We start from the raw sequence: 15,160 nt of genomic DNA, 5'->3' as shown, positions 1-15,160 counted from the left end.
CTCTACAAATAAAATTAAAATAACCTACTATTGCCTTCATTTTAGGGCTGATATTTCAAAGGTTTAAAACCTTAACTTTCCCAGTAGTCGAAATCGTCCAACACGTTTTGTCCCCAAAAATTTTTTATACAAACCCTCAAGGTTTACTATTCAACACTAACATTATTTGTTTTTCTAATTTTCCATAATTGTTCTTCTTTCATTTCAGCTCTTCAACGAAAATTCCTGTTATCACCACTTATCATGCTTTGCTGAGCCAGGAAAGTGAACAGTCATCGAATAGCAAACGTCCGACTTTGCAAAGGCAAGACTATTCCTGCCTCGATTCCAGCGAAGCGCAATCCGATGATAGTCATCTGACTCGCGAATCCATTACACGAGAATCACAAAACGACGAACTATCTTCATCCACTCTAGATAAGATAGACGTTAGTACTCTACCGCTGCCGGCTTTACCGCCCAAGAAACGGCGTACCAAACTTCGAGCCAGTCCATCTAAACATCACAGTCGTCGCTATGGCAGTCCACACAATCATCATCATTCAGAGCTAAGGGATCCCCATAGTACGGCAGCTGATAGTTCATTGAATAAGGACGACTATCAACATTTGTCCGCCTTTCAGAGATACGTTGCCAAACGGCGTGAGAGTCTAGAGGCTTCTTCGCGCAGTTTCAACGAGAAACTGGAGGCGCGTAGAATGCATTATCACATGGGTGGCAGTGGAGGAGGTTCTGGTCCGTCATCGTCCAGTGGCGCTGGCATACACATGCCCACATATTTGTTTGGTGAGCATTACTATGCGGGTCCCTCACGCAAAACGGTAGCCCCAGCCAACAAGGAAGAGATCTATTTGAACAAATCCGGTTGGGTTCAGGTGAATACGAAACGCACCAGCAATGATGAGAATCGTGGCTATCGCCGTTCCAATTATGGCCACCAGAATGGAGATTTACGCAATACCATTCGTGTGATACAGATCGATAATACACGACGCTCCGATATGACCCGACAGGCTTTGCTCCAACATCAGCATGCCATAGTGGAACCTCCGAAATTTGTCAGCAGTAAGGTGGAGGAGTTGATACAGCGCAATGAGGCCCGTTTGGGAGGTTCCAGTAGCCGTGAGTCAAGTCTTAGGCCGGGCTATCGGATTGTCGATCCACAACTAGCGAATATACTGAACGAACGACCCGGTTTTTTGCCGGTGAAAAATCTAAACGACCACGATTCCCCGCCTCCCATAACTCCCATTCTCTCACCACCACCTGCCTTTCAAGATAGTAGTGTCAAAGTGAAATCCTTTGATCGCCGAAGAACTATAGCCAGTCGTCCCACTTCCAAGCCGCCATCGCAAAAGGTCCCGAATTGTAATCTGCAGGCATCCAATGGACCTAATGTCAAGGGTATGGTATTCTCTCGTAGTTTTGAGTATGACAATCGTAGGCCTACACCTACGGATACCTATGCGGAGACTTTCTCACGAAGCTTTGATGGAAATCTCACCGAGAGGCCTGCCAAGCCGGTACCATTGGCCCGTGATAGATCACCCAATTTCAGCACCCTAACTGGAAACTCCCCCAATTATCTGAGTAAAAAGGACTCTGGAGGTGGCAGTAGTGGTAGCCTGAGATCCCGTGACTCATCACCCAAATATCAATCACCAGCTGCTTCAGTATCATCATCACAATCTCCACAAACCCAAAAGACCACAGCCTATTTGAATACGTCGGTTAAAGAAGCTCCTCCCTCTTACAGTGTGGCGGGCCATAGTACATCACCGGTGGCCAATAAATACTCCCCACGCTCTCAGCATCATGAACGCTCATCATTTGAGCGTTCGAAGAGTCATAATATTGTGAGTAGATCGAGAAAATCACAATTTAATCGTACGGGAAGTGGCAACGTGGTTGGAGGGAGTGGAAATGTGGTGGCTGCAGGGAATAATTTGAATGTCTCGAGATTTCGCAGTTTTGATACCCCAATGAGTCAACGTTTGAATTCATGTGATAGTGGTGCTAGATCGGGTAAGTCAGCATTTGTTTTATATTATATTTTTATTTGAAATTCCAGATTTCTAAAATCTAAATTTGTAAACAAAAAAAAAAATTGTCAAAATTTTAGTTCTATAGAAAATTTTATTTCTACAGAAAATTTTGTCAAAATTTTATTTCTATAGAAAATTTTGTCAAATTTTTATAGAAAATTTTGTCAACATTTGACTTCTATAAAACTATATAATTTTTTTTAATTTTCTGTTTATAGAAAATTTTGTCAGAATTTTATTTCTATAGATATTAATTTGTCAACATTTTATTTCTATAGAAAATTTTTGCAACATTTTATTTCTATAGAAAATTTTTGCAAAAGTTTACTTCTATAGAAAATTGTGTCAAAATTTTATTTCTATAGAAAATTTTGTCAAAATTTTATTTCTATAGAAAATTTTGTTAGAATTTTATTTCTATTGATAATTTTGTCAACATTTTATTTCTACAGAAAATTTTGTCAACATTTTATTTCTATAGAAAATTTTGTCAAAATTTTATTTTTATAGAAAAATTTGTCACAATTTTATTTCTATAGAAAATTTTGTAAACATTTTTTTATTTGTATAGAAAATTTTGTCAAAATTTTATTTCTATAGAAAATTTTGTCAAAATTTTATTTCTATAGAAAATTTTGTCAAAATTTTATTTCCACAGAAAATTTTGTCAACATTTTATTTCTATAGAAAATTTTGTCCAAATTTTATGCTATAGAAATTTTTGTCAAAATTTTATGCTATAGAAAATTTTGTCAAAATTTTATTTCTATAGACAATTTTTGCAAAATTTTATTCCTGTAGGAAACTTTGGAAAATTTTATATTTATCGAAAATTGGGTCCAAATTTTATTTCTATAAAAAATGTTTGCAAAATTTTATTTCTATAGAAAATTGTGTCCAAATTTTATTTCTATAGAAAATTTTTGCAAAATTTTATTTCTATAGAAAATTTCGTCAAAATATTATTTCTATAGAAAATTTTGTCAGAATTTTATTTCTACAGAAAATTTTGTCAAAATTTTATTTCTATAGAAAATTTTGTCAAAATTTTATGCTATAGAAATTTTTGTCAAAATTTTATGCTATAGAAAATTTTGTCAAAATTTTATTTCTATAGGAAATTTTGTCAAAATTTGTAAAAATTTCAATTCAATAGAAAATTTGGTCAAAATTTTACTTCTATTGAAAATTTCGTAAAAATTTTATTTCTATAGAAAATCTTGACAAAATTTTTTTTCTATAGAGATTTTTGCAAAATTTTATTTCTATAGAAAATTGTGTCCACATTTTATTTCTATAGAAAATTTTGTCAAAATTTTATTTCTACAGAAAATTTTGTCAAAATTTTATTTCTATAGAAAATTTTGTCAAATTTTTATAGAAAATTTTGTCAACATTTGATTTCTATAAAAATATATAATTTTTTTTAATTTTCTTTTTATAGAAAATTTTGTCAGAATTTTATTTCTATAGATAATTTTGTCAACATTTTATTTCTATAGAAAATTTTTGCAACATTTTATTTCTATAGAAAATTTTTGCAAAAGTTTACTTCTATAGAAAATTGTGTCAAAATTTTATTTCTATAGAAAATTTTGTCAAAATTTTATTTCTATAGAAAATTTTGTTAGAATTTTATTTCTATTGATAATTTTGTCAACATTTTATTTCTACAGAAAATTTTGTCAACATTTTATTTCTATAGAAAATTTTGTCAAAATTTTATTTTTATAGAAAAATTTGTCACAATTTTATTTCTATAGAAAATTTTGTAAACATTTTTTTATTTGTATAGAAAATTTTGTCAAAATTTTATTTCTATAGAAAATTTTGTCAAAATTTTATTTCTATAGAAAATTTTGTCAAAATTTTATTTCCACAGAAAATTTTGTCAACATTTTATTTCTATAGAAAATTTTGTCCAAATTTTATGCTATAGAAATTTTTGTCAAAATTTTATGCTATAGAAAATTTTGTCAAAATTTTATTTCTATAGACAATTTTTGCAAAATTTTATTCCTGTAGGAAACTTTGGAAAATTTTATATCTATCGAAAATTGGGTCCAAATTTTATTTCTATAAAAAATGTTTGCAAAATTTTATTTCTATAGAAAATTGTGTCCAAATTTTATTTCTATAGAAAATTTTTGCAAAATTTTATTTCTATAGAAAATTTCGTCAAAATATTATTTCTATAGAAAATTTTGTCAGAATTTTATTTCTACAGAAAATTTTGTCAAAATTTTATTTCTATAGAAAATTTTGTCAAAATTTTATGCTATAGAAATTTTTGTCAAAATTTTATGCTATAGAAAATTTTGTCAAAATTTTATTTCTATAGGAAATTTTGTCAAAATTTGTAAAAATTTTGTAAAAATTTCAATTCAATAGAAAATTTGGTCAAAATTTTACTTCTATTGAAAATTTCGTAAAAATTTTATTTCTATAGAAAATCTTGACAAAATTTTTTTTCTATAGAGATTTTTGCAAAATTTTATTTCTATAGAAAATTGTGTCCAAATTTTATTTCTATAGAAAATTTTGTCAAAATTTTATTTCTACAGAAAATTTTGTCAAAATTTTATTTCTATAGAAAATTTTGTCAAATTTTTGTAGAAAATTTTGTCAACATTTGATTTCTATAAAAATATATAATTTTTTTTAATTTTCTTTTTATAGAAAATTTTGTCAGAATTTTATTTCTATAGATAATTTTGTCAACATTTTATTTCTATAGAAAATTTTTGCAACATTTTATTTCTATAGAAAATTTTTGCAAAAGTTTTCTTCTATAGAAAATTTTGTCAAAATTTTATTTCTATAGAAAATTTTGTCAAAATTTTATTTCTATAGAAAATTTTGGTAGAATTTTATTTCTATTGATAATTTTGTCAACATTTTATTTCTACAGAAAATTTTGTCAACATTTTATTTCTATAGAAAATTTTGTCAAAATTTTATTTTTATAGAAAAATTTGTCACAATTTTATTTCTATAGAAAATTTTGTAAACATTTTTTATTTGTATAGAAAATTTTGCCAAAATTTTATTTCTATAGAAAATTTTGTCAAAATTTTATTTCTACAGAAAATGTTGTCAAAATTTTATTTCTATAGAAAATTTTGTCCAAATTTTATGCTATAGAAATTTTTGTCAAAATTTTATGCTATAGAAAATTTTGTCAAAATTTTATTTCTATAGACAATTTTTGCAAAATTTTATTCCTGTAGGAAACTTTGGAAAATTTTATATCTATCGAAAATTGTGTCCAAATTTTATTTCTATAAAAAATTTTTGCAAAATTTTATTTCTATAGAAAATTGTGTCCAAATTTTATTTCTATAGAAAATTTTTGCAAAATTTTATTTCTATAGAAAATTTCGTCAAAATTTTATGCTATAGAAAATTTTGTCAAAATTTTATATCTATCGAAAATTGTGTCCAAATTTTATTTCTATAGAAAATTTTTGCAAAATTTTATTTCTATAGAAAATTGTGTCCAAATTTTATTTCTCCATTTGTTTTGTTTTGTTATTGTTGGTTTTTTTCTTTAAGCATTGTTGTTGTTTTTTCATTTCAGCTTAAAACCATACATTGACTAAACTACAAGAGTAGCTTAACCAACAGAGGAAAAGAATGTTTGTCAAATTTATTTGGGCAAAGCCCTATAGACTGCAAGATGGTTGGATGGACGCACGTTTCGGAATTACCACATTCCTCATCAGCATCCTCTACTTGCAGCATAACTATCAACCAATTATCAGAATAAATTCAGGCAGTTTATTAAACCCAACAAAAACCACACTTGAGCCCTCCGAAAAAAGGTTTTACATTGATAGCCGGCTTATGCCGAAATAAATTCGAAACAAACATATCTCTTTTCCTATGCCACTGTCAAATCATCGATTTGAGGAAAAGAATGTTTGTCAAATTTATTTGGGCAAAGCCCTATAGACTGCAAGATGGTTGGATGGACGCACGTTTCGGAATTACCACATTCCTCATCAGCATCCTCTACTTGCAGCAAAACTATCAACCAATTATCAGAATAAATTCAGGCAGTTTATCATCAAATCATCGATTGACAGTGGCATAGGAAAAGAGATATGTTTGTTTCGAATTTATTTCGGCATAAGCCGGCTATCAATGTAAAACCTTTTTTCGGAGGGCTCAAGTGTGGTTTTTGTTGGGTTTAATAAACTGCCTGAATTTATTCTGATAATTGGTTGATAGTTTTGCTGCAAGTAGAGGATGCTGATGAGGAATGTGGTAATTCCGAAACGTGCGTTCATCCAACCATCTTGCAGTCTATAGGGCTTTGCCCAAATAAATTTGACAAACATTCTTTTCCTCTGTTGGTTAAGCTACTCTTGTAGTTTGGTCAATGTATGGTTTTAAGCTGAAATTTTATTTCTATAGAAAATTTTTGCAAAATTTTATTTCTATAGAAAATTTCGTCAAAATTTTATTTCTATAGAAAATTTTGTTAAAATATTATTTCTATAGAAAATTTTGTCAGAATTTTATTTCTACAGAAAATGTTGTCAAAATTTTATTTCTATAGAATATTTTGTCAAAATTGTATGCTATAGAAATTTTTGTCAAAATTTTATGCTATAGAAAATTTTGTCAAAATTTTATTTCTATAGGAAATTTTGTCAAAATTTTGTAAAAATTGTAATTCAATAGAAAATTTGGTCAAAATTTTACTTCTATTGAAAATTTCGTCAAAATTTTATTTCTATAGAAAATCTTGACAAAATTGTTTTTCTATAGAAATTTTTGCAAAATTTTATTTCTATAGAAAATTGTGTCCAAATTTTATTTCTATAGAAAATTTTGTCAAAATTTTATTTCTACAGAAAATTTTGTCAAAATGTTATTTCTATAGAAAATTGCGTCCAAATTTTATTTCTACAGAAAATTTTGTCAAAATTTTATTTCTATAAAAATTGATCCAAATTTTATTTCTATGGAAAATTGTGTCCAAATTTTATTTCTTTAGAAAATTTTTTTCAAAATTTTATTTCTATAGAAAATTTTGTCAAAATTTTATTTCTATAGAAAATTGCGTCCAAATTTTATTTCTACAGAAAATTTTGTCAAAATTTTATTTCTATAGAAAACTGTGGCCAAATTTTATTTCTATAGAAAATTTTGTAAAAATGTTAATTCAATAGAAAATTTTTTCAATATTTTATTTCTATTGAAAATGTCGTCAAAATTTTATTTCTATAGAAAATCTTGTCAAAAGTTCTTTTTCTATAGAAAGTTTTGTCAATATTTAATTTTTATAGGAAATTTTGTCAAAATTTTATTTCTAGTCCTATCGACACGATAAATAAAAGAAGACATTGAAAAAATCGGCCCAAAGTGAGCCTGAACCTACTTTCCTACGCTACCCCTTCAGAAATTGCAGATTTTTTTATTTTCTTGATTTCATCCAACTGTCAATAAAACTGGATGCAAATCTATTGTATGGAATACATAATTTTTTTGCCTCCTCTCTATCCCCATTATGTACTTAGTTTAGCAATTTAAAATACATTAAAATATTTTGTTATCATATTCCAGCAGGGCACACCTAACTTTGGGGGGTTAGCTTTAATCCATAGATATTTGCCCTGACATTATGGCTCACAATTGTGTTGGCTACTCTTCAAATATAACCCGAGACTTATGCCTTGTCGTACGATATACAAGCTAATATTGACAAAGGATATATTCTGCAAATTTCAATATTCCATACAATCCATTGTCGTCGTTTCAAATTGAAAAGGATGTCCTGTCTTCCCCGTACTCGACATCAACATCAAAATCCATTTCATGCATCTATCCATCTATTCATCCTTCCATCTTTCTAACGAAATTAACAAACCTCCTTTCGATTTGGTCAAACTAAACTGTCAGTATTCTTACCTACCTGATGGATGGGCGGGTGGAGGGGTGGAGGGGTGGAGTAAATCCTAGTTTGACTGGTTCTCGACAACTACTACAACTACTATTGATGTGTTTGCTTTTTTTGCCTTACGGATAAAATGTGATTGTGAAAAATATTGTTTCAATTTTTTTCTTTTGCTCCATTATATTTTTTTCTTGTATTTTTCATTGTTTTCTGTGATAGTAAAATAAGGACAACAGCAACATCAAATCGACAATATTCCATTATGTTTATCATTACCGTTATGCATGATTGCCTAAAAATAAAACAAGAATATCCTGCATACAGGCTATATAGTTTGATGGTGAATATATATAGGAATTGAATCTGTATAGAGCTGTGTACATTCCGTTTAAATGATATATCAATTCTTTTGTCCTTAAGTCCTTCAAAATGTTTAAAGAGCTAATTTTGCCAAAAGGTAAAATGAATTTATTTTTATAAAAAAAATTTGACAAAATTTGCTACGGAAATAAATTTAAAAAAAACCTATAGAAATAACAGTTTGAGAAAATTTTCTATAGAAATAAAATTTTCTATAGAAATAATAGTTTGAGAAAATTTTCTATATAAATAAAATTTTGACAAAATTTTATTTATATAGAAAAATTTTCCATATATTCCATAGAATTTGATACAAAATTGTGACAAAATTTTCTATAAAAATAAAATTTTGACTAAATTTTCTATAGAAATCAAATTTTGACGAAATTTTCTATAGAAATAAAATTTTGACACAATTTTCTACAGAAATAAAATTTTGAGAAAATTTTCTAGAGAAAAAAATGTTTACAAAATTATCCATAGAAATAAAATATTGACGAAATTTTCTGTAGAAATAAAATTTTGACACAATTTTGCTATAGAAATAAACTTTTGACACAATTTTCTATAGAAATAAAATTTTAAGAAAATTTTCTATAGAAATACAATTTTGACAAAATTTTCTATAGAAATAAAATATTGACAAATTTTTCTATAGAAATAAAATTTTGACACAATTTTCTACAGAAATAAAATTTTAAGAAAATTTTCTATAGAAATACAATTTTGACAAAATTTTCTATAGAAATAAAATTTTGACAAAATTTTCTACAGAAATAAAATTTTGAAAAAAATTTTCTATAGAAACAAAACGTTAAAAGAATTTTCTGTAGAAATAAAATTTTAACAAAATTTTCTTTGGAAATAAAATTTTAACAAAATTTTCTTTGAAAATAAAATTTTAACAAAATCTTTAGAAATAAAACTTTGACATTATTTTCTAAAGAAATAAATATGCGACAAAATTTTCTATGGAAAAATATTTTTGACAAATAGAATAGAAATAAAATGTTGAGGAAATTTTCTATAGAAATAAAATTTTGACAAAATTTTCTATAGAAGTAAAATTTTGAGAAAATTTTCATAGAAACAAAATGTTGATAGAATTTTCCAAAATTTACAAAAATTTCTATGGAAAAATATTTTTGACAAATAGAATAAAAATAAAATTTTAACAAAATTTTCTTTGGAAATAACATTTTAACAAAATTTTCTTTAGAAATAAAATTTTAACAAAATATTCTGTAGAAATAAAATTTTAACAAAATTTTGTTTAGAAATAAAATGTTAACAAAATTTTCTTTAGAAATAAAATTTAACAAAATTGTCTATAGAAATAAAATTTTAACAAAATTTTCTTTAGAAATAAAATTGCGAAAATTTTTTTCTGTAGAAATAAAATTGTGACAAAGTTGAAACTATTATAATTGATCCATGGTGGTGGTTATTTAAAATTCGGTTGAGTTAACGCCTGTATGTTCTTGTGTTTTGTTTTCCTTTTTTGTCTCTGTGTACAAAACTTTACTTTATTTCGTGCAATGCATCCGTTGGCAATAAATTTTAAAATCCATGCAATTTGCTAATTTATGTCGTTAAAAGGGATTCACGGTGTCCCGTTTACTACTCACTTGAATCTCTGTGCCAAAGTGCATTCCAAACTTGTGGTAATTGAAACAGCTTTGACAAATTCCAAATTGCAAGAGTTCAGGGGTAGTTAAGGAAAATCTTCTGGTTTAATAGAATTGAAACTCTGCAAGATAGGGCAGGAGGAATCTTCTCATGGTTTATGGCTATTAAGGTTAAGATTTATATCGTTTTGGGATAACCAACCAGCACATGACCCAGGATTTGCACTTTATACATGTTGCAAGCCATTTAAAACCAAACCCCCATAGAATATTCCTTTACTCATCGGGAAGCTTATGGTGATGGCTATACATCTCTGTTGGTCCAATGCTACAAAGTCCACATAACTATTATTACTTCGATTCTGGTTTTTGTTTCAGTTTGTTTTTCTATTTCCATTTTGTTTGGTGGAACCCCCTCATATCGGTATGACAATAAATCTGCTCTGCACTGAATTTGATAACAGAATGACAACGGATTCGTTAGAGCAAATTGTAGTGGCAAACGCCCCAGCTGTAGAAAAATGGCATTCTCGTTTTTCCCTCTACTTTGTCTCTTAAAATTTAAGTGATATTCTCGCTACTGGTCACTATGACCTATGCAGCTGCTTTCAGATCCAAGTCAACAACACGGACAGTTGCAGGAGTAGAGGAGCTGAAATGAAAAAAAAATCACGCTTGAGTTTGTAACAATCTGTCAACAGATATGCGATAAAAGTGCATAACTTTTTTCATTTGCAATCATGCTCATATTTCCTCTTAACCTTTTCACCCCCACCAGCATTTGCATAGCAACAGTGTTGCCAACTATTGAACAAAAAACACAGCTAAATCAAAAAAAAAAGTAGAAAATAGCTAAATGTTTTAATAACCCAAGAAGTCAAATCTGGAGATCAGCCTGTATGGAGGCTATAACAAACCATGGACCTATCTTCGGAGTGGCTGATATATAATGCAACAAAGTAAAGCGCTATACAGAAATTTTGTCATAATATTGTTTCTATAGAAATTTTGTCATAATTTTATTTCTGTAGAAAAATTTTCAAAATTTTATTTCTGTAGAAAATTTTATTTCTACAGAAAATTTTATTTCTACAAAAAATTTTCTAAAATTTTTTTTATTTCTATAGAAAGTTTTGTCAACATTTAATTTTTATAGAAAATTTTGTCAAAATTTTATTTCTATAGTAAATTTTCTCAAAATTTTATTTCTATAGAAAATTTTGTCAATTTTTTTTTTATTTCAATAGAAAATTTTGTAATTTCTGTAGAAAAATTCTCAACATTTTATTTCTATAGAAAATTTTGTCAAGATTTTATTTCTACAGAAAATTTTGTAAAAATTATTTATTTCTATAGAAAATTTTGTCAACATTTAATTTTTATAGAAAATTTTGTCAAAATTTTATATCTCTAGTAAATTTTCTCAAAATTTTATTTCTATAGAAAATTATGTCAAAATTTTATTTCTATAGAAAATTTTGTCAAAACTTTATTTCTATAGAAAATTTTGTCAAAATTTTATTTCTATAGAAAATTTTGTCAAAACTTTATTTCTATAGGAAATTTTGTCAAAATTTTATTTCTATAGAAAATTTTGTAAAAATTTTTTATTTGTATAGAAAATTTTGTCAAAATTTTATTTCTATAGAAAATTACGTCAAAATTGTATTTCTATAGAAAATTACGTCAAAATTTTATTTCTATAGAAAATTTTGTCAAAATTTTATTTTTATAGAAATCTTTGTCAACCTTTTATTTTACTTCAATAGAAAAATTTGTCAAAATTTTATTTCTATAGAAAATTTTGTAGAAATTTTTTCTTTCTATAAAAAATTTTGTCAAAATTTTATTTCTATAGTAAATTTTCTCAAAATTTTATTTGTATAGAATATTTTGTCAAAAATTTATTTCTATAGAAAATTTTGTAAAAATTTTTTATTTGTATAGAAAATTTTGTCAAAACTTTATTTCTATAGAAAATTTTATCAAAATTTTATTTCTATAGAAAATTTTGTAAAAATTTTATTTCTATAGAAAATTTTGTCAACATTTTATTTCTATAGAAAATTTTGTCAAAACTTTATTTCTATAGAAAATTTTGTAAAAATTTTATTTCTATAGAAAATTTGTCAACATTTAATTTGTATAGAAAATGCTGTCAAAATTTTATTTCCATAGAAAATTTTGTCAACATTTTTTTTCTATAGCAAATTTTGTCAAAATTTTATTTCTATAGAAAATTTTGTCAAAATTTTATTTCTATAGAAAATTTTGTCAAAATTTTATTTCTATAGAAAATTTTGTCAAAATTTTATTTCTATAGAAAATTTTTTCAACATTTTATTTGTATAGAAAATTTTGTAAAATTTTTTTTTCTATAGAAAATTTTGTCAATTTTTTTTATTTTCAATTTTATCAAAAAAAAAATCTTATTTCAATAGAAAATTTTATAAAAATTTTATTTCTATAGGAAAATTTCTCAAAACTTTATTTCAATGGAAAATTTTAGCAAAATATTATTTCTATAGAAAATTATGTCAAAATTTTATTTCTATAGAAAATTTTGTCAAAACTTTATTCCTATAGAAAATTTTATCACAATTTTATTTCTATAGAAAATTTTGTAAAAATTTTATTTCTATAGAAAATTTGTCAAAATTTTATTTCTATAGAAAATTTTGTCAAAATTTTATTTCTATAGCAAATTTTGTCAAAATTTTATTTCTATAGAAAATTTTGTCAAAATTTTATTTCTATAGAAAATTTTGTCAAAATTTTATTTCTATAGCAAATTTTGTCAAAATTTTATTTCTATAGAAAATTTTGTCAAAACTTTAGTTCTATAGCAAATTTTGTCAACATTTAATTTGTATAGAAAATGTTGTCAAAATTTTATAGAAAATTTTGTCAAAACTTTATCTCTATAGCAAATTTTGTCAATTGTATAGAACATTTTGTCGAAATTTAATTTCTATAGAAATTTTTTCAATTTTTTTTTTCTATAGAAATTTTTTTCAAAATTTTATATCTATAGAAAAGTTTGTCAAAATTTTATTTCTATAGAAAATTTTGTCAAAATTTCATTTCTATAGAAAATTTTGTCAACATTTTATTTCTATAGAAAATTTTGTCAAAACTTTATTTCTATAGAAAATATTGTAAAAATTTTATTATTATATCTATAGAAAATTTTGTAAAAATTTTATTTCTATAGAAAATTTGTCAACATTTAATTTGTATAGAAAATGTTGTCAAAATTTTATTTCTATAGTAAATTTTCTCAAAATTTTATTTCTATAGAAAATTTTGTCAAAATTTTATTTCTATAGAAAATTTTGTCAAAACTGTATCTCTACAGTAAATTTTGTCAAAATTCTCTCAAAATTTTATTTCTATAGAAAATTTTGTACAAATTTTTTTATTTCTATAGAAAATTATGTCAAAATTTTATTTGTATAGAAAATTTATTTTTTTGTATAGAAAATTTATTTTATATCGAATTGTCCCAGGGAAAGTTCCCACTGCAAATAAAATAAAAAGCCCAAAAACTTTATATGGGCTACATGCCCAACTAAAACTTAGAAGAGTAAAAAACAAGTATATACAGCCGTAAGTTCAGCCAGGCCGAATCTTATGTACCCTCCACCATGGATTGCGTAGAAATTTCTACGAAAGACTGTCATCCACAATCGAATTACTTGGGTTGTGGTATCTTAAAACTTCTTAACATCGTTTTCTAAATTGTGAGTTAGTCCATACGTGGTATATATTAGACAAAAAAGTTATGTATAGTTAAGTCTACAAATAATTACGAATCGATGTGGACTTTTTGCACGGTACGTAGAGAGCCAGAATTGAAATATGGGGGTCGCTTATATGGGGGCTATATACAATTATGAACTTGATATGGACCAATTTTTGTGTGATTGGAGATCGAATTATCTGAGGGCTATATATAACTATAGACCGATATGGACCTAGTTAGCCATGGTTGTTAACGGCCATATACTAGCACAATGTACCAAATTTCAACTGACTCGGATGAAATTTGCTCCTCCAAGAGGCTCCAAAACGAAATCTCGGGATCGGTTTATATGGGGGGCTATATATGATTATGGACTGATATGGACCACTTTTGGCATGGTTGTTAAATATCATATACTACCACAACGTACCAAATTTCAAGTAGATCGGATGAATTTTGCTTCTCCAAATGGCACCAGAAGTCACATCTGGGGATCGGTTTATAAGGGGCTATATATAATTATGCACTGATATGAACCAATTCCTGCATAGTTGTTGGATACCATATAGTAACATCACGTACCAAATTTCAACCGAATCGGATGAATTTTGCTCTTCCAAGGGGCTCCGGAAGTCAAATCTTGGGATCGGTTTATATGGGGCTTATATATAATTATTGACCGATTTCGACCAATTTTTGCATGGGTGTTTGAGGCCATATATTAACATCACGTACCAAATATCACCTTAATCAGATGAATTTTGGTCTTCTTAGAGGATCCGGAGGTCAAATCTGGTGATCGGTTTATATGGGGGCTATATAAAATTATGGACCGATGTGGACCAATTTTTGCATGGTCATTAGAGACCATATACTAACACCATGTACCAAATTTCAGCCGGATCGGATGAAATTTGCTTCTCTTAGAGGCTCCGCAAGCCAAATCGGTGGATCGGTTTATATGGGGGCTATATATTATTATGGACCGATTTGGACCAGTTTTTGCATGGTTGTTAGAGACCGTATACTAACACCATGTACCAAATTTCAACAGGATCGGATGAAATTTGCTTCTCTTAGAGGCTCCGCAAGCCAAATCGGGGGATCGGTTTATATGGGGGCTATATGTAATTATGCACCGATATGGACCAATTTTTGCATGGTTGTTAGAGACTATATACTAACATCATGTACCCAATTTCAGCCGGATCGGATGAAATTTGCTTCTCTTAGAGCAATAGCAAGCCAAATTTGGGGGTCCGTTTATATGGGGGCTATACGTAAAAGTGGACCGATATGGCGCATTTGCAATATCATCCGACCTACATCAATAACAACTACTTGTGCCAAGTTTCAAGGTGATAGCTTGTTTCGTTCGGATGTTAGCGTGATTCCAACAGACGGACGGACGGACATGCTCAGATCGACTCAGAATTTCACCTCGACCCAGAATATATATATATATATATATATATAT

At 27.1% G+C, this 15,160-nt stretch overlaps 1 protein-coding gene across 1 annotated transcript in view; it reads left to right on the top strand.

Annotated features, from left to right (window-relative positions):
• RhoGEF3 (Rho guanine nucleotide exchange factor 3) overlaps positions 1 to 15,160 on the top strand; it is a 710,057-nt gene that overhangs the window by 210,636 nt on the left and 484,261 nt on the right. The window contains exon 2 of the mRNA XM_075305340.1: positions 209 to 2,025. Within this exon, the coding sequence (XP_075161455.1) occupies positions 699 to 2,025 (1,327 nt within the window). The 5' untranslated portion in view covers positions 209 to 698. The remainder of the gene's footprint in view (positions 1 to 208; positions 2,026 to 15,160) is intronic.

Source organism: Haematobia irritans, chromosome 4 (assembly GCF_050003625.1).
Source record: "Haematobia irritans isolate KBUSLIRL chromosome 4, ASM5000362v1, whole genome shotgun sequence".
Lineage (NCBI taxonomy): Eukaryota > Metazoa > Arthropoda > Insecta > Diptera > Muscidae > Haematobia > Haematobia irritans.
The sequence above is the reverse complement of the archived record's forward strand: the minus strand, read 5'-3'. Positions and strand labels throughout refer to the sequence as shown.